At 41.2% G+C, this 18,908-nt stretch overlaps 1 protein-coding gene across 8 annotated transcripts in view; it reads right to left on the bottom strand.

The window, feature by feature from the left end:
• Window positions 1-269: 269 nt before the first annotated feature.
• UBR2 (ubiquitin protein ligase E3 component n-recognin 2) overlaps window positions 270-18,908 on the bottom strand; it is a 124,503-nt gene continuing 105,864 nt past the window's right edge. For 6 of the 8 annotated variants that reach the window (XM_042938777.1, XM_042938775.1, XM_042938779.1 and 3 more), the window contains 11 exons: window positions 17,518-17,614; window positions 17,197-17,264; window positions 15,816-15,951; window positions 15,216-15,306; window positions 13,037-13,167; window positions 11,892-12,000; window positions 9,474-9,530; window positions 6,915-6,992; window positions 5,859-6,029; window positions 3,899-4,000; window positions 270-2,466 (listed from right to left, as the gene is read on the bottom strand). In XM_042938777.1, the coding sequence (XP_042794711.1) occupies window positions 2,325-2,466; window positions 3,899-4,000; window positions 5,859-6,029; window positions 6,915-6,992; window positions 9,474-9,530; window positions 11,892-12,000; window positions 13,037-13,167; window positions 15,216-15,306; window positions 15,816-15,951; window positions 17,197-17,264; window positions 17,518-17,614 (1,182 nt within the window). In that variant the 3' untranslated portion in view covers window positions 270-2,324. Of the gene's footprint in view, window positions 2,467-3,898; window positions 4,001-5,858; window positions 6,030-6,914; window positions 6,993-9,473; window positions 9,531-11,891; window positions 12,001-13,036; window positions 13,168-15,215; window positions 15,307-15,815; window positions 15,952-17,196; window positions 17,265-17,517; window positions 17,615-18,908 lie in introns of those variants that run through there. The other 2 variants (XM_042938778.1, XM_042938781.1) reach the window with 2 other exon arrangements.

Genomic DNA, 18,908 nt, shown 5'->3' with positions numbered 1-18,908 from the left:
GTGATTCGAGGTTCAAAATGGTTCAGAAGTTCACGAGCTGTTGCAGCCAATGAATATGAAGCTTAATCAGCTGAAATGATGATCCAGCTTTCTCTGGTAAGGTCAAGTTGGTTTGGCTAATGGCCATAACTGACACTAATAATATAAGCCTCTTAATTTTCAAGCTAATAAAGATGTTCCACTTTATTTGTAGCAAGGTGACATGGGGAACATTTCCATGGCATTTAAGTGTGCGAAACAAAACAAAGAAAATGTAGGCAGACTCAAAGTAATGTCAACACCTAAAGCATTTATTTGGATATCTTTAAACTTTTTACATATGATACATTCCAAATTTTACAAGATGTCCACAGATATTAAAGTTATGGCCAATTTATTAAACAGATATGATTTTCCCTGATATGGAAAGGATGTTATATAAACATTTCTACAATAAACATAATACATGCGGAAAAAATCATAAAAACTAAGATGATTCATTAGGTAGGGAAGACAATTAGCTTAATGATGCACACACCAGAAACTGGAAGGGTGCGTGTGTTGCTGTTTCATGTAAATTCATCAGACTCCCTGACATTCTCAGAGAATGAAATCCAGGGACACCCTCTGCTAACAACAGACTTCTATGAAGTCATTCCTGAAAGCCAGAGGATTGTTATGATTTGGTAAAAATGTTTATAATCCATTTACAGAGAGGGAACCTGGACTTACTTTAAGCTTAGTGAAGATATGGAGAAAAGCCAAAAGAAGCTGGACTTAACGCTAAAGGAATGGGGATGTGAAAAAGGCCAAAATAAACATTAAAATCATTGTGCCATCCACAGCTTCAGATCTTATGAACAGAAGGCCAGAAAACGGGGGAGAGTGCTGGGTCCTAAGTTGGATTTTCTTCCTGTTGGTCCTCCTCTCAGCTGGGTGAGCCAGTCCCAAGCAAAAAGGGTTAAGGTCATCCTTTCAGAGGATGGGTTCCTGTCACACACTACCGTGGAAGAAGCAGTGAATGTGGCTTCTGCATTCCCACTTATTTTAGCCTAAAGTCTGGAATCCTGATCTTCCTCCTGGGTTTACTGCAGTGTATGCAAAGCTGAGTGGAACAGAACTTTTAGATGCAATTCAAAACGGACTGAGTGAAAGGGTTACTTTCATTGGCTAAAAAAATCCAAGACCCTCTTATGATTCATTTGTCCCTTAGCCCCACCTCGGAGAGGCTCAGAATGTATTCCTCCACTAAATCTGCCATCACTCTCCGTGGATATTCAAGCTCTCAGCACACATGTATCAAACGAGAGTGGCTGTGTAGTATTAAGAGTTAAAAGCTATTTTACTAAGTGGCTATCATTCTGGGAAGGCACCTCTTAGTAAGAACAATAATGTTTAAAAATAATAAAAAGCCTGGGCACACAGGCTGTCCCAGGAATGTACTAAGTGAGCCAGCAGGTAAACAGCAGTTCATCTATTCCAGGAAATGCTGGAAGGGGTAGGGAAACCTCAAAACACCGAGTTCTAATTTTTTCTCCTAGTGTTTGATTCAGGATGCATACAATCTCTCGGTTTAGTCTTTGAAATGGGAATATATTGTCTGAAAAATTAGGATATTCTAAGGTTTCAAAAAGCCCTTTAAAATGAGTTTTTCTCTCAAAGCCAAAAGTCTTGCCAAAAACAAAAAACAAAAACCAAAAAACCATGTAACAAAAAAACCCAACTTCTATAGCCCTGAAAACCACCCAGCATATGAAGCAAATGCCTCTCCCCTTCGTCCCACAGGTGCACACATGCCCCAACCCGCTCACAGCGATGGAGACAAGGGATTGCCGCTTTCAAGATCCACTGCTTTGCTCTTAGAGGTAGGGTCCCGTCAGCGGAGGGGACAGCGACCCAATCCCAGTGGTGAGAGTCACTGAAAGGGACCAAGAAGTGTGACCCCGAGAGACCACAGAGACTTTTTCCTGCCGCTGTCGAATCAGCTTCAGGCCTGGAGTTCCTTGTGATCAGTAATGTAACATGGCTCAGACTACTGGGAATGGTCAAACACAGTCACATGCCCACAAAGGGTCGTGCCCAGCTGGGGAAGAGAGTGCTTCTCGCTGGATCCTAAAACTCAAGCAGTTACGTTTGAGGGACACAGCAAACAGTGCAAGAAAATCCGCTGATGGAAGGTGATTTTCATCAGTCCCTGGAGCCAGAAACTATGAAAACAAAACTAGGAAGGAAAGCTTAAATAAAGAATTGATTTCCAAATTCAGTAGAATTTATTTCCTATTCTCTTTCTTGAAAAGCCAACTGGGTTATAAAACTCCAAGTTTCTGTTTTTGGTAGTGAAGTAATTATAAATGCTGCCAGTCGATGCCAACCAGTGTCTGATTTGCTTCCTGTGCATGTCCAATTTCCTCCGTGATACTGTGTTGGTGCCAAAGCTTCTGAATCTTCTTAAATCGCTCTTTGCACAAGTGTAAAGGATTTCCCCGTCTAGAAGGAAGACGCACGTCACTCAGGATGCATTCTGTTTATTCATCTATTACACCCCAACCTTTCCTGATTTAGGAACAGTTACAAGTACTGGTTTAAGATCCTCTGCAAAATTCCTGTTCTGCACGAGACCGTGGCTAATAACACATTAGCTCTGAAGGCTGGCTAGGAGCATCTGAAGGGAGCAAGTGCCGAAAAGAAGAGGAAAAACGCATGCGAGCTACACTTAACTCAGACTGGGGTGAGGGAAGGGAGGGTGGGCCTGGGCAGGAGGGTGTAGGGGGAGAAGCTAAAACTACCCATTCATCATCTACTTTGCTGCTAAAATGTTAAGTAAGAAGGGAGGAGGCAGGGGAGGGAATGGGAGGAAAATTGCAAGGGTAAAAATGTTCCCCGGAGTGCTGTCTTTCAGCCAGAGTCTAATAAGCAAAGCAGCCAAATGTGAATAATTTCTGGGTCTAATTTACCCAAAGCAAAGGTTTTGGTGAGTTCATGCTGGTGGCCTTTGCTCCTGCTTCAGGGCACACCGGTCCTCTCACTCGCTAACCAGGGCTCTTTATCGTATGAGCCCACGCTCCTTGGGGCAACAGGAGAACCAGCACCAGGTGGCATATGCGGGTAACCTTGCAGCTGAGCGCCCGGAGCAGCCCCCTACTTCTCTTGCTTTGGTTTCCAGGCGTTCATTTCCTCCGCCCCAAGGCTGGATGGTTCTGTCTAGGTTAAGACTTTCACCTCCTCTGGGCGAAAAGATGGTCTGAAAGAAGTTCTTTTATAGTGCTTGAGGGAAGTGTCATTAGCATTTTCTTATGATATAACAGAAGCAGCCAGAGGAGAAGTGATTAAGCCTCATATACTGTTGTCTTGTTTTGTATGTTCTCTTTGTTCCCAGGCTCTTAAGTTAATAAGATAAGCGCATCTCTCTCTCTCTTTTAAAGTAGGCTCCAAGCCCAATGTGGGGCTTGAACTCACAACCCTGAGGTCAAGTTCCATGCTCTACCGAGAGCCAGCCCCACACACATCTCTCATCAATTAAGATTTGCTCTTTTATATCACCTGAACAACACTGGGTCTCCTCATACAAAGCCACACAAGTCACAACAGGCTATCGCCACAGTGTTCTGATGCTGTGGATGCCACATGGCCATTTCAACGGTTCTCTGGGGTGATAAATGGAAAAAGTTGTACTCTCTCCTATTCTTTCCTCTTGTCTATTCTGATGGCCATCATGAAATTCTGAGGGCTGGGAAAGGTAATGGCGAGCGAGGCAGCCAGGGTGCCCTCCTTGGAAGAGTCCACCTCCACCAGAACAGAAGGTCTACAGCCCCTGGGCTGTTGGCAGGCAGACCTCACTCAGGCCTGCCACATTCACCAGGTACTGAAGGCTCTGGAGGCCCAGGGTCAGCCAACCCAGCCCCCCAGCATGGGCCCTTACCTGAGTCCCTGGTCAGTCTCCCCATAGTCATCAAGGTAAGGAGGAGAATAAAAACAGCCTTTGGTTTTGCCAGCTAAAAATAGCACCTGACATTCCCGTACTCTGTAGAGAGACCGTTTATACATTCTAGATTAGTAACGGATGTCTGGATTCAGTTCCTAATGGACTCGAGTCTTATAAAAATAAACAACACTAGTGCTGGAAGAGAAGAAACAGCATTTATAGCAGAGACACTTAAAGTATCAACACATCCACCCAAGTTTTAAAAGTAATTAAACTGATTGTATTGTAACCAGTAACGATTGCATTGTAAGGCAATACAGCAAGGGACATTTTGGGTTAGGAATCGATGACTCATATAACACTAGCATTTAAAAAATTAAGTGTGAGAAAGATCATTAACTTCTAAGCATAAAATAGTGACTGTTATTTTAACAGCTATTATGAAGAAACTGTTCATTGAAAAAATGTACAAAAACATTCTGAATTAGGTTGACTTGAAACACAACGCAACACTGTACATGACCAAAAGAATTTTGAAATATGCCAGAGAAGAGAAAATGCTACTTTTATATTTCTCCTAAGGGCTATTTAAAAATGGATCTCCCCAACCCTTTGAGAGGTTTGCCTGACCTTTTTTGTGTATTAATAATTCAGCTCAATTCAACGTTTATTGAGAACCTGTCATGTGTAAGAAGTTGTCAGGTACCAGGGGACTAAGATACCTAAGATACGGATATAATCTATGCCCCAGGGGAGCTTACACTCATGTCACTTCTCTCCTTCAAACCCTGAACTGGCTTCCATCTGACTCTGGTATGTCACCAGGACATAGCAGGCCCCACAATACTTCCCCTTGTGCACACTTCTCCAGCGACACTAGCCTCATTGCTGTTTCCTGAACACAGCAGGCACATTTCCCAGTAATTTTGCAATTGCTACTCCTGCCTAGAGTTTTCTTCCTACTTCTTTCGGTGTTTATTCAAAAGTCACCTTCTCAGGGAACCTTCCCTGGTTCCCTAACTAAAAATCCAACTCCTCGTCTGCCATCTCATATTTCTCTCCTTGCTTTACTTTTTGTCCTCTGAGTGTATCACTTTCTAAATTCGTATCAGCCTTATTTATTTTCTATCTCCCACACTAGAAAATGAGCTCCACAAAGGCAGAGATTTTTGTCTGTCTTGCTGACTACTGCATTCTCAAAGCCCACTACACAGTAGTCACTAATAAGTATTGGCTGTATATTGTCTAATATATACAACCATCGTTGACCCTAGAACAACACGGTGGTTAGGGGTGCCAACCTCCCCGTGCAGTTGAATATCTGTGTATAAGCTCTGACTCCCCCAAAATTTAACTACTAATAGTTCATTGTTGACTGGAAGCTTTACCGATAACATAGACAATGACTAACACACATCTTGCATGTTTTATGTATTATTTACTGTTTTCTTACAACAAAGCAAGCTAGAGAAAAGATGTTATCAGTTATGAAGAAACTCAGAAAGAAGATAAAATACATTTACAGTACTGTATTTACTGAAAAAAACTGACATATAAGTGGACTTGCATACAGTTCCAAACCGTGTTGTTCAAGGGTCAACAGTATATACGTCAGCCAGCGATATGTATGGATCCCAAGCCATAAGGAAACAAGGGAAGTAATTCTGATTGGATTTGGGCAGAAAATCAAGGACAGTTTCACATTAGAATGAGGCACAAAGAAAGCAGAACTGAATTGTCATGGAGGTGGGAAGGATGACCATGGAAGCAGCAGCAAAGAGACAGCATGAGCCAAATATGAGCTGTGACGAGAGGAAGCTCCCCTGTTCCTCGAATGAGTAAAACACAGGAGAACAGCAGTCTCAAAATTCTTTGCAACACAGTAGTTTCTTGTGCTGTCCCTCAACATTCATATACCATGGCAGATGCGAAGGAAAAAGTGCCCAGCGGGCCTCACCTGAGGAAGATGCCCACCCCAGAACCACAGGAGTAGGTGTGAGCGGTGCAGGCTCCCACGTCTTCCCCTTCCAGTTCCGTCTGACAGCAGTAGCTCTGGGAGCACAGCAGAGTTCCACACACAAGGCACAGAGTGGGGGCTCTGCTCTTATCACCACCTGATTTGGGGCACCTCCATGGGACAGAAAGCGCTCAAGTCATTGCTCTAACAAAGAGTGGTTAAAGAGCTGACAGTGGTAAAGCCATCCCAGAAAAATTTTGCAATATCAAGTAGAGCTAAAGAGGCCTATATTCTATGGCCCAGGCAAATTTATTTCTAAAATTGGGAACACCTCACGCAAAAACCATGGATGGGAAATAATCTATCAACAATTGGAGAAGCGGTAAGTAAAATCAATAGGAGAAAAAAACATGTAAATTCTGCTGTCCTGTGATGAAATACTACACAAGAGGGAGAAGTGATGAATTATAAGTTATGTATGTCGAATGTATAAAAACTCTTAACGAAGTTTTCTGAGTGACAAAAACTCTAGAGTATATACAGTAGAGTGCCATTTTAAAGCCTAGAACATGTGAAATAAATATATGCTGCTTGGGAATATAAACGTTTGCGGCTAACGTGTACATGCACAGGAAGGCTCAACACCTTGGGAGGACAGTAGATCTCTGTGAGGGGAGGAGGAAGCACCAGGGGAGAAATACACAAGGCAGCTTCAACCGTCTAGGTAACGTTCCATTTTTCATACTATGGATTATTATTTATACTGCTTCTATGTCAAACATTTAAAAACATTACCAAGGGCTCTTATTAAAGTGTAAATGGTTATTTAGATAACCCGTAGTGACATTTTGTCCCCCACTGCCCCGTTTCTCGTATCTTATTCTGGAGCGTGCTGGAATGATGCTGTTACAAGTCGGGCAGGGTAAAACTCTAACCAACGTTATAATTCCCCTACCCAAACGAGGCTGAACAACAACAAAATCCCTTAAATTCTGTGTAGAGAAGTGAGTGCTTCCAATGGTAGGAAAGGCTCAACACTTGAATATCAGAACTTACGAGAAATTAGATGCTTGATTAATGAGGCTGCTGTAATCCTCTGGAAGGTCTATTAATTTGTTGGATTCTCTTGGATAGCTAAAACAAAACAAAACACACCAACAAAAACACATAAAAAACAAGTTAGAAGTCCTATTATAACAATGACAGGTAACTCTTAGTTAAAAAAAAAAAAAAATGAACACTGAATCTGGGTGACTGGGTGTTACCACAGTGGCATGAGTGGTATGAGAAGCCATAGTCAGAAATTAAAACGGCACTCGGTTTTTTTGATGCAGTGTCTTTATTATTATTATCTTTTGTTTTTTTTAGGTAAGCTCTACACCCAACATGGGGTTTGAACTCACAACCCCGAGATCAAGAGTCCCATGCTCTCCCACTGAGCCAGCCAGGTGCCCCTAAAAAGGCCCTCTTAAATAACACAGGGCCCTAGGGTTTACATTTTTACTTGAAGAGCTCAGAATACATTATCGAGGTAGCAGACAGTACTTAGTACCTGCCCCATTAAAGTGAGAATGTGGGAAGCTCTGAGAAGGAAGGGAAGACACTCCTCCCTGGGCTTCTAAGGAAACAGCACAGTAATGGAGAGCCCAACCATACAATTCAGGGTAAGACACAAAAGATATGCTTACTAAGGGTGATCTTGAGGCAGAAATTAGTTGGAGGAGAGAAGGCAGTAGAAAACACAGACTTTCTTTAGCGATACCAGGCCCTGTTGGTTCTGTGACAAGTTAATTCAGGTAAAAGATCCAAATCCAACTGGTATGTGAGGACCTGCTCTCAGCGCTCACCTATGCCCAGCACACACTGTGCGACATGGCCTGCCCCTTCTGTCTCTACTGCAGGGACAGACAGCCGGGGGGGAGTTACTGAGACAGATCTTACTCCAGAGTCACCTGGGGGGAATTTTGGGGAGACACACATGTCAACTTTAGAGAAACTGGATTTGGTAGGTAGGAGCCTGGGTATTTTTATTTTAAGATTTAAAAATTTTTAAGTAATCTTTATTCCTAATGTGGGGCTTGGACTCATGACCCCAAGATTAAGAGTCTCATGCTCTACCGACTGAGTCAGCCAGGCACCTCTAGGCCTGAGTAAAAAGTTCCCAAAGTTATTATGATGTATACTTCAAGTAGAGAACTACTGTCCCACATGACAGTAGGGCTGAACCATATGAAACTGGCGATATTCAACCATTTTTGACTTATAACAATCAGAATTCCACATGGCTCAACCTATTAAAATTAGGGTGCTATCATCTCTAGATTTGGGACAGGCTATTTATAATATCAAAGAAATAGAACAGCCAATCTCCTCTGGCCTTCTGATTTTTATGGATGATGTATACAATAGAACCAAGGAGAGATTAACAGATGAAATACATTTGTCATCACCCAGGATAGCACACTTTACTATGGAATCAAAATAGAGCTAATGTCAAAAAGGAATGAAGGGGGTTAAAAAAAGTGAATGAAGAAAAAAAAAGGCATGATTTGATAATCACTGAAGCTGAGTGACAGGAATGTGGAGCCTCATATTATTCTTCATACTTTTGGATAGTTAAAAATTTTCCATAATAAAAGGGAAAAACAAAGCTAACAAAAACTTGGAAAAGGAGCTACATTTTAATTTTTATCTTATTTACTTTAATATTTAGTTTTTGGGAGAGTGCAAGTGCGGGAGGAGCAGAGAGAGGGGGAAAGAGGATCCAAGGAGGCTCTGTGCCGACAGGCTGACAGGAGCAAGCCTGATGTGGGGCTCGAACTTGCGAACCGTGAAATGATGACTCAAGCTGAAGTTGGACACTCAACCAACTGAGCCACTCAGGTGCATCAGGACCTACATTTTTAAAAAAGCTAACATTCTAAAACACAGTAACTTTGCTATTTGTTTCTTCTGCCAAGAATAATGCACTATACTTATATTCATAATTCTGATTTTTTTTTTTTTTTTTTAATGAGAGGGAGAGAAAGCATGCATGGGAGCGGGGGAAAGGGGCAGAAGGGGAGAGAGAGACAGAGAGAGAGAGAGAGACAGAGAGAGAATCCTAAGCAGGCTTCATGCTCAGCACAGAGCCCAATCTCAACAACCCTGGGATCATGACTTGAGCTGAAATCAAGAGCTGGACGCTCAACCGAATGAGCCACCCAGGCGCTCCTCATAAATCTGATTCTTTTATAAACTCTCGTTAGACTAAGAAGAAAAAAGTATGAAAGCAGGATGTTCTACCTCCTGGAATCACTTTATAAAGGTCTGGGAGGTCAATTTTAAAGGAATGGCACACTTACAACCTGCTTGTTGCCTACCTCTCACCACCCAACCAAGTCTTTGATAACCTTCTTTTTTTTTTGAGCGAGAGAGAGAGGGAGGGAGGGAGGGAGGGAGGGGCAAAGAGAGAGAGAGAGAATCCCAAGCAGGCTCTGTGCTCTCAGCACAGAGCCCGACGAGGGGCTCGAACTCACCAACTGTGAGATCATGTCCTGAGCCGAAATCAAGAGTTGGATACTTAACCGACTGAGCCACCCAGGTGCCCCCAATCTTTGATAATCTTTAACTTACCTTATAGCATCTCTTTCACCTTCTAGATATCTTTTAACTTCAATGTGATGACACCAACTTCAAAGTAAATAGAAAAAAAAAAACCACTTAACTTTTGAAGGGTTAGAACTAGAATTTTTTCCTCTCTAAATCCATTAAGAGAAAAATAAACCTTCTTGCCTTAATATATCTACTGCATCAAAAGAAGCTTGGAGGAATACACATTTTGCTTCAACTTCTAAAATCAGAAGAATATGACCTGTGATTTTCTAAAAGCCTAACTATCACCCCACTAATTTGGGACACTCTGGAAAAACCAGTATGAATTAACGACAACCTTTTAGTATTTGGAGTTAGAATACTCCTATTAAATTCTTTTTAAATTATGGCAAAATATACATGACATAAAACTTACCATTTTAACCATTTTTAAGTGTACAAGTCTATGGCATTAAGTACATTCACATTATTGGGCAACCATCACTACCATTCATCTCTAGAACTTTTTTTTAAATGTTTATTTACTTATTTAGAGAGAGACAGAGATAAGTAGAGAGAGGGGAAAACAGAGAATCCCAAGTAGGCTCCATGCTGTCACCACAGAGTCTGGTGAGGGGTGTGAACTCATGCACTGTGACCTCAGCGGAAATTAAGAGTTGGATGCTTAATCGACTGAGCCACCCAGGAGCCTGATCTCCAGAACTTTTTCAACTTTTCCAAATGAAATTCTATATTTGTTATTTTATTTATTTTATTTTATTTTGTTTTATTTTTTAACATTTATTTATTTTTGAGGCAGAGAGAGACAGAGCATGAACGGGGGAGGGTCAGAGAGAGGGAGACACAGAATCTGAAACAGGCTCCAGGCTCTGAGCTGTCTGCACAGAGCCTGACATGGGGCTCGAACTCATGGACCACGAGATCATGACCTGAGCCGAAGTCGGACACTTAACTGACTGAGCCACCCAGGCATCCTGAAATTCTGTATTTGTTAAACACCAGCCTGTTCCTCCCTTCCTCCAGCCTCTGGCAGCCACCATTCTATTTTCTGTCTCTACGAATTTGACTACTGTAGATACCTCATATAAGTGGAAACACACAGTATTTTTTCTTTTGTGACTGGCTTCTTTCACTTAGCATGTTTTTAAGATGAATTCATCCATGTTGTAGTAGGAGTCAGAATTTCCTTCCTTTTTAAGCTGAGTAATATTTCACTGTATGTAAACTACATATTATTTACCTACTCATCTGTTGTTGGACAATTAGGCTGCTCTACCTTTTGTCTCCCAAGAATAATGCTGCTCTGAACATGGTTGTACAAGTATCTATTTGAGTCTTTGTTTGAAATTCTTTTGCAATATATACCTAGAAGTTAAATTGTTGGATCATATGATAATTCTATGTTTAACTCTTTGAGGAACTGCCATATTATTTTCCAGAGCAGCTGTGCTATTTTCTATTCCTATCAGCAATGCACATGGATTTCAATTTATTGACATCCTCGCCAATCAACATGTGTTATTGTTGTCTGCCTTCTGATTATAGCCATCCTAATAGTTGTGAAGTAGTACCTCACTGTGGTTCTTTTTTGTGTTTCCATAATGACTAGTGCTGTTGAGCATGTTTTTGTGTGCTTAATTGGCCATTTGTGTATCTTCTCTGGAGAACTCCTTTGCTTCTATTTAAATGGGTAGTTGCTCTGGAGCACCTGAGTGGCTCAGTCTGTTGAGTGTCCAACTCTTGATTTGGGCTCAGGTCATGGTCTCACAGTTTGTGGGTTTGAGCCCTGGGTCGGGCTCCATGCTGACAGTACGGAGCCTGCTTGGGACTCTCTCCCTTTCTCTCTGCCCCTCCCTGGCTCGTGCTCTCTCTCTCTCAAAATAAATAAATAAACATTAAAAAAATGGGTAGTTGCTTTTTTGTTGGGATGTAAGAATTCTGGCCATATATTCATACATTCTGATACTAATCCTGTATCAGATATATGACTTGCCAATATTTCCCATTCTATGGGTAAAAGAGCCAAATTTTCATCTTAACTAACTTGACATGATTGACAAGTAACTTTCTCTAGACTTCAATTTTCTCGAATATAAAGTGAGGGTACTAGACTAGATAACCCTCAAGGTTTTTCAGTTCCAAAAATCTACACGACAGAATCCTTAACAAGTAAGTTAATATAAGGAAATAAACATTTCTACCACTACTCTCCTTCTAAACAAATCTGCTTATGCTGTTCACTAGCTTGGCAAAAACCTAACCACAAAGGTAAATTGTTAACTAAGAAGGCCTAATCATTATAGAATCATTATAGAATAAATCACACAGACTGATCGATCACACAGGCTCACTATCTGAGAATTTTGTAATATGTGATAAATCTAAGTTTGTTTCCTTAGAACTACTCAATCTAATGGAAGAAGAGTGTGTAATCATTACCTTTCAATCAGTAATTTTGTTATCTCATTGTTTTCTTGAAAAAGGCAAATGAGGTTGTTTGGCAGGGAAAGGTAGTTACACAAATGTTCAAAATGGCTTGTTCCAGAAACTGCAAATGGAGAAGAAAAGAGTGATGCATATAACAACTAAGAGTAGATCCTGTAGGAGAGTAAACAAGAGCAGAGCTTAAAGAAAAAAAAAAAAAGGGCACGATGAAAGAGTTTGAATTTACTAGATACATAACTGGTAGAAGTTCACAAGAGGGCACGTGGAAGGGGTCCACAGGAAATGACACAGCTGAGAGTGGAGCCAGACAACTCCCACGCCAAACTGGTCACCATTTCTTGGTAACTCAGTTTTGCCGTTTGCAAAATGGTGACCAGCACGATCTACCTCACTGGGGTTATGTGTGAGCATTAAGTGACAGTCATAACACACGGGTGCTCTGGAAAAGTAGAAAGCGGTGCAGAAACAGGAGATGATTTCATCATGAAAGATGGATTTAAGCACTGTCTTTAATCATTGCTGCAAATGATTAGGAAGTCTAGACTATTCATTGGATGAAGCTGCTGGTCAACGGACTTTGAGAGGGCAGCCTTACGTGAGGCTCCCCAGGCCCTGCGCCAGGCACTATGAGGTACAAAGACCATAAACTTCAAGTCTGCCTTTGTACTACACTTTTGTGAAATGAATCAAAACAGAACATAGGAATCAACTGAAAATAGCAAATGAATTCCTACATTAAAATCACATATGCGTAATTAGGGGTATTCTGAACATTAATGCCACACATTTCAAGTCAAGAAACGTTTGACGTTGTGAGTTTTCCTCTTTTATTATCTGAAGAACCCAGGTTACAAGTAACATAAAATTGAACATTTTAACATCTGAAAGCCAAACGAATGTATTGTACACGTAAATGTACAAAAATAGGACAAAATAATGTACAAAAATAGTACACTTACTGAGATCCAAATAAAATCAGACCTATACATAAGTATGCATTTTTATTCTATAATGGTGCACATCACCACAGTCAATTAGCTACGTTCTGAGTTTTCATTTTGATAAGGCACCTTAATTATAAACTGCTGGAGTGAAAGACTACATACCTTTCTCACACTTTGAAAGAAAGTAGAAATTACCTTGAATTTCAGGTGGGGAAGGAACTCCATTTAAGTAATGAAAAAACAAAGCAGAACACTTCAGGAATGGCATGATTCCATTTCTGACATTCCTCCACAGATGCCAGCCAGACGGTGTTTCTCTCAAGGCACTAAAAAGAGAAAAATAATTGGGAAACCTAATGAGAAAAGGTCATTTTAGTTTTGGAACAGTATGAGAACAGGGACAACTGCTATTTGGCATCAGTGGAACAGAGGCTTAAAAAAGTGGGCAGCCCCATTACAGGATGTCTGGTATAAATAATGCTATAGCCTCCAATGCTGTTATTAAAATTTATAAAAGTAGGGGCGCCTGGGTGGCTCAGTTGGTTAAGCGTCCGACTCTTGATGTTTGTGAGATCGAGGCCTGCATTGGCTCCGTGCTGACAGTGAGAGCCTGCTTAGGATTCTGTCTCTTTCTCTCTACCCCTTCCCTGCTTGTGCTCTCTCTCAAAATAAATAAACATTAAAAAAATTTTTATGAAAGTAATATAGCTATATAGACAGAATACCTGAAATAAAAAACTATCCACTATTCTAGAACCTTTTATCAACACTATCATTCTGGCAAACTATTTTCACACTCATTTATGTCTTACATAGCTCTAACTGTAACATATAAAATTTAAAATTAGCTTGTTTTTCAGAACATCATAAACCATAACTGTTTTTAGAATTGTAATATTCTGGAATACATAACCTACAGCAAATTATTCCTCTGCAAGCAAACACTGCAATTGCTTTAAATTCTTTGCTAATATAACAATATCAGAGTGTACATCTTTATGCCTATAGGTTTTTCTTTTTTCTTTTTTTTTTTTATGTTTATTTATTATTGAGAGACAGAGAGACACAGAGTGTGAGCAGGGGAGGGGCAGAGAGAGAGGGAGACACAGAATCTGAAGCAGGCTCCAGGCTCTCAGGTGTCAGCACAGAGCCCAACAAGGGGCTCGAACCCACGAACGGTGAGATCATGACCTGAGCTGAAATCGGTCACTTAACCAACTGAGCCACCCAGGCGCCCCGCCTATAGGTTTTTCTATATATTGAATTATTAGCATTATTCTCATAATACATTATTAGCATGTATTCTCAGAAATGGGATAACTCAGTCCAAGAATAAACATCAGGGTTCTTGGCATACATTTTTTTTAGTGTTTATTTTTCAGAGAGAGAGAGAGAGAGAGCGCGCGCGCACATATGCAAGCAGGGGAGGGGCAGAGAGAGGGGGACAGAGGATCTGAAGCGGGCTCTGTGCTGACAGTAGTGAGCCTGATGTGGGGCTCAAGCTCACAAACCATGAGATTATGACCTGTTTAACAGACACTGTTAAAAAGCTAAGGAAACTGCTGTAACAAGTCACAATGACTCCAACAATACGTGGATTTCTAATAATTCCCTTGCACTCTGGCCAGTCCTACATATTAGTTTAAAAATATCTGGGGTGCCTGGGTGGCTCACTTGGTTAAGCGTCCAACTTCGGCTCAGGTCATGATCTCGTGGTGAGTTCAAGCCCTGCGTCAGGCTCTGTGCTGACAGCTGGGAGCCTGGAGCCTGCTTCAGATTCTGTGTCTCCCTCTCTCTGCACCTCCCCCGCTCGCTTGGTCTCTCTCAACAATAAACATTTAAAAAAATAAAATAAAATTCCTAACAAGACAACATATACTTTAGAATAGTACTTTGCCAGATCCTCTGAGCAAAAGAAGGTTCCGTGGCCAAATACATGTGGGAAGCTCTGCATGTTACTCCTTTCTCAGTGACTTCCAATCACATTAGTATATTAAAATTTCTTGGGGTGCCTGGATGGCTCAGTTGGTTAAGCGTCCGACTTCGGCTCAGGTCACGATCTCATGGTTCGTGGGTTTGAGCCCTGCATTGGGCTCTGTGCTGACAGCCCAGAGCCTGGAGCCTGCTTCAGATTCTGTGCCCCTCTCTCTCTCTCTGCCCCTCCCCGGCTCGCACTCTCTCTCAAAAATAAACATTAAAAAAAAAAAAAAAAGTAAAAAAAAATTTTAGAAGTCCTGGGGTTCACTTCTTCATCTTCTCTTTTAAACATGTCAACAGGCAGCAATTTCCCTTTTTTTAACAAATGAATTCCGTTTTCATGCTATCACCTACTCATATTTGGGGAACTGTTATCATGTAAGGATTATGACCTCACCTTCCTGTGCACTGGTGAAGTGTTTTATACAAAGCAAGAACTGCTGATTCTTCTTCACCGGCAGGATTTTCTTGTTCCATGCCATTCTCTTCTGAAACATATGGAAATATCAGTACTCCGTATCTGCTTATTAAACGGATGAATGACCACATTATTTCAGCACTCACATATATTCATGCACTTAACACATACATGAAAATCTGTGCACAAAATACAAAGAACTTTAATCCCTCGGGTGTGAGCAGCGTCACTCTCCGTCCTGACGAGGAGCCAGTAGGCTTTAGGAGAGGAAGCCGATGTACTTCAGCGTGCCAGGCAGCAGGCTGTGAGTAAAATCAGCTAAACAATTCTGTGGCACTCAACTATTAGCTAAACTTATGAAATAAAGAGTAAGTGAAAACAGTCACATTGCTAGGGGATTTTAATAGGAGAAAGGAATTTGTTTGAAAACTTTCCCCATGAGGGTGAACAGCAAAAAGAAGTAGCCTAATTATAATCTACGCATTATTCTCACCGAGGCACCTCTTCCTCTTCTTTTTTCTGTTTAATCGAGAAAGCTCAAGTACTTCCTCCTTCAAGAATCTGACAAAGAGGAGTTACCTGTACACGAGGTAAGTAAGATCTGTACGATGTGTGCCATAGTGACCAGATGGAAAATGTGAAGGTCTCCAGTGCCAAGGCCGATCCCAGAAAAATCCTGACACTGCAACGCGGGGAAAGCGAGCACCAAGCCCACCTAGATACCAGATGCCGATGGTCAGACAGGTCACCTTTCCTTCCATGGCTGAAGACATTTCCAGTTTCTTAACATGATCCCCTTCAGAGCTCAGCCCCCTGCACCCGCAACCCGCCCCCCCCCCCCCCCCCCCGGCAGAAATCGTTGTTCTTAAAGGGTACACATCTTAGAAATTCCACTGGGACTGGCGAAATGAAATGACATACAGACTAATAGGCTCTTCACAAGCACCATCATTTCACAGGCCCAGTGATTCCCTAATACCGACCTTATTAGTAGTAATAAAGGTAACACTTGAAATCTTTCTAGGGAGTAAGTAGTGGAAAAAAACACGGATTTGAGATATACAAAAATCTAGATATGAATCCCAGCTCTTTTTATGAGCTTTTTAGATAACACCTTGAGCCTCAGTTTCCCTGCAGGTAAACTAGAGATAACATATATATGTTTTTAATACCACAGCAGTAAGGATATAAGGGCTGAGAATGGATGTGAAAACGGTCAGGTACAGTAGATGCTAGTTCTCTTGTTAGCCTCCTGCTGCCCAGACGAGTGGTGCTAGTGGTGGTGGTCTTCACAGGAGCAATGGAAACAGTAACAATGGCTAACAATTACTAAGGACACCTTGTTCTAGGCTCTTCACATTGCTCCTTCCATTGAGTTCGGACACAATCATATGAGATAGGTACTAACCAACTTAAAGGTTCAGAATCTGATGCCCCAAAAGGTTAAGGGGACAGCACGTGGGGTTGCTATGTGTGGGGGTGCACTCAGTGTCCCATGTAAGGGGACCCAGTTGAGGTGGGGCTGAAAGTGAGCCACCCACTGCTTGGCTAGTGGTGTGCCTCGGTACTAGACTGCACCTGCTCAGAAGAAATAGCTCTCCTTAAATCACAAAAAAGGGCTGTCTGTTGCTAAGTAACGTGACCACAGGATTCATCTGCCCCAAAACACTGTATGGGTCAGCAGCAGCCTGACCTTACATTACTAGTGTTACTTCTATTTCTTTATAGGTTAAAAACATAACGAGGTCAAATTACTGACCTCAGTTACAAAGCAAAATAAGAGAGGTCAAGCCTCTCAACTACATTCCTTAACATTTTCTTTTGGAAAAGAATTATACTCAGAAGTAGTAAGAATGACAGATGACAACTTCTCCTGTCTGCCTTTACACTACTCACCAAATCTAAGATATAATTATATAGTAAGATAAAGAACTTCAAACACAAGTCACAAGATACCCACCAACAAATGAAACATGTCGATATCTAATATGCATGGAAGGTCTCCATGGCTGTCATCTGGCACCAATGCTAAATGGTTAAAGAAAAATACATTAGCACACCTCATATGCCAACATAAGCATTACATTATTTTTAAAATGCATATACCCTAGTTTATATTCATCTCTTTATAAGATATATATGAACTTATAAGCTAGAACTTGTACATAAGGCAAACAGTATTACCAAAATATTTTTCATAATGGAGAAAGTTGCACCACCAAAAATGAAATCACAGATGAGAAATTACTGTAACATATATGGTACACATGTTAATACTCACATGCAAAAAGTTTACAAAAGTGTCTCTGAACCACTGAAAGTGATGCCACTGTCCAATGTGCTGCAGCAAACCTTGTTAGTGACCTAAGACAGTCATCCTGAAATAAAGAGATAGATGCAATTAACAAAGAAGCCAGCATATGAAGTACGTTTGATCCCTTGAACAATGTGGGGATTGGGGGAGTTGAACCACGTTCCCCCCATAGTTGAAACCTGCATATAACTTGTCACTGTCCCAAAACTTAACAACTAATAGCCTACTGTTGACTAGAAGCCTTACTGATAACATAAACAGTTGATTAACACATTTCTGTATGTGTTATATACACATTTTGTATGTGTTTATACGTATATATATATATACTGTATATGTATGTGTATACGTATGTATGTATGTTAAAAAACCATGTATAAGTGAACCTGTTCAGTTCAAACCCATGTTGTCAAGGGTCAACTATAATTCTCTCCTTTCAGGAATCCTAGTTCAAAGCACAGCTAGTCAAAGCAAAGCTGGATTCACATGAGATCTCTCTAGGATCGTTCTAACTGGTATGGCACAGAATCCGTGACATCTGTAATGACCTGTCTCTAACATGGAATGAATGGAATGGGGAATATCTAATTGTATGCAGAATAAACCAAAGCTACCTCCTTACAACCAAGCTGCTGGTTCTCTATGGAAAAGGATACATGCATCAAAACAAATAGTAAACAACAAAGACTCTCAAGAATGTGATGCAGTATTTCTCTATATTTATTCTAAAGAGATGCTGGAAAATGTGGGAAATCCTCTAAATACTGGGAAGACTATGGGCAAGAAGATGGATGTAACAAATCAAGGTGTCTGCAACCATCAAAAACTGTTAGGGGGACTAGGCAGCAGCAATGAGAAAATTCTTGATGTGAAGTGCAGAATACAGCTGGAACAAAATTAATCAAGTTTAGACACACTAATGAAAAAGACAAGTGGTGTGTTGATAGTTTTTTTCCTGCTTCATTCTCTATTTTCTAATTTTTTTGTAATGCTGTTTGGTTCAACAGGTATTGAGGACCTGTTATGCATTAGTCTTGGTTTTGAGGATCTTAAAATGAAAACTCACCCCACTCCTCCTGCACTCAAGGAGCTACAGCCCTGGCTGGAGGGGGAGGAATGTGTGTGTGGGGGGGACTAGAGAGGAAGGGGAAGGAAAGGGGGAAGAGACAACTGAAGGAGGCAGTACCACAGAAGAGGGATATCCCACTCACAGAGCATGGCTCTGAGGTTTCCCAGGGAAGCCAAAGCTTGAAGAGCCATCATAAAGAGGAGGAGTCTGCTGAGGGCACTGTAGCAGAGGTGAAGACTCTCCAGAGTCTCTCCAGAGACTCTAATTTAATTGACCCATGTAGAGCCTA

Source organism: Panthera leo, chromosome B2, assembly GCF_018350215.1.
Source record: "Panthera leo isolate Ple1 chromosome B2, P.leo_Ple1_pat1.1, whole genome shotgun sequence".
Classification (NCBI taxonomy): Eukaryota; Metazoa; Chordata; class Mammalia; order Carnivora; family Felidae; genus Panthera; species Panthera leo.
Note: the sequence above shows the minus strand (reverse complement) of the source record. Positions and strands in the feature narration are given on the sequence as shown.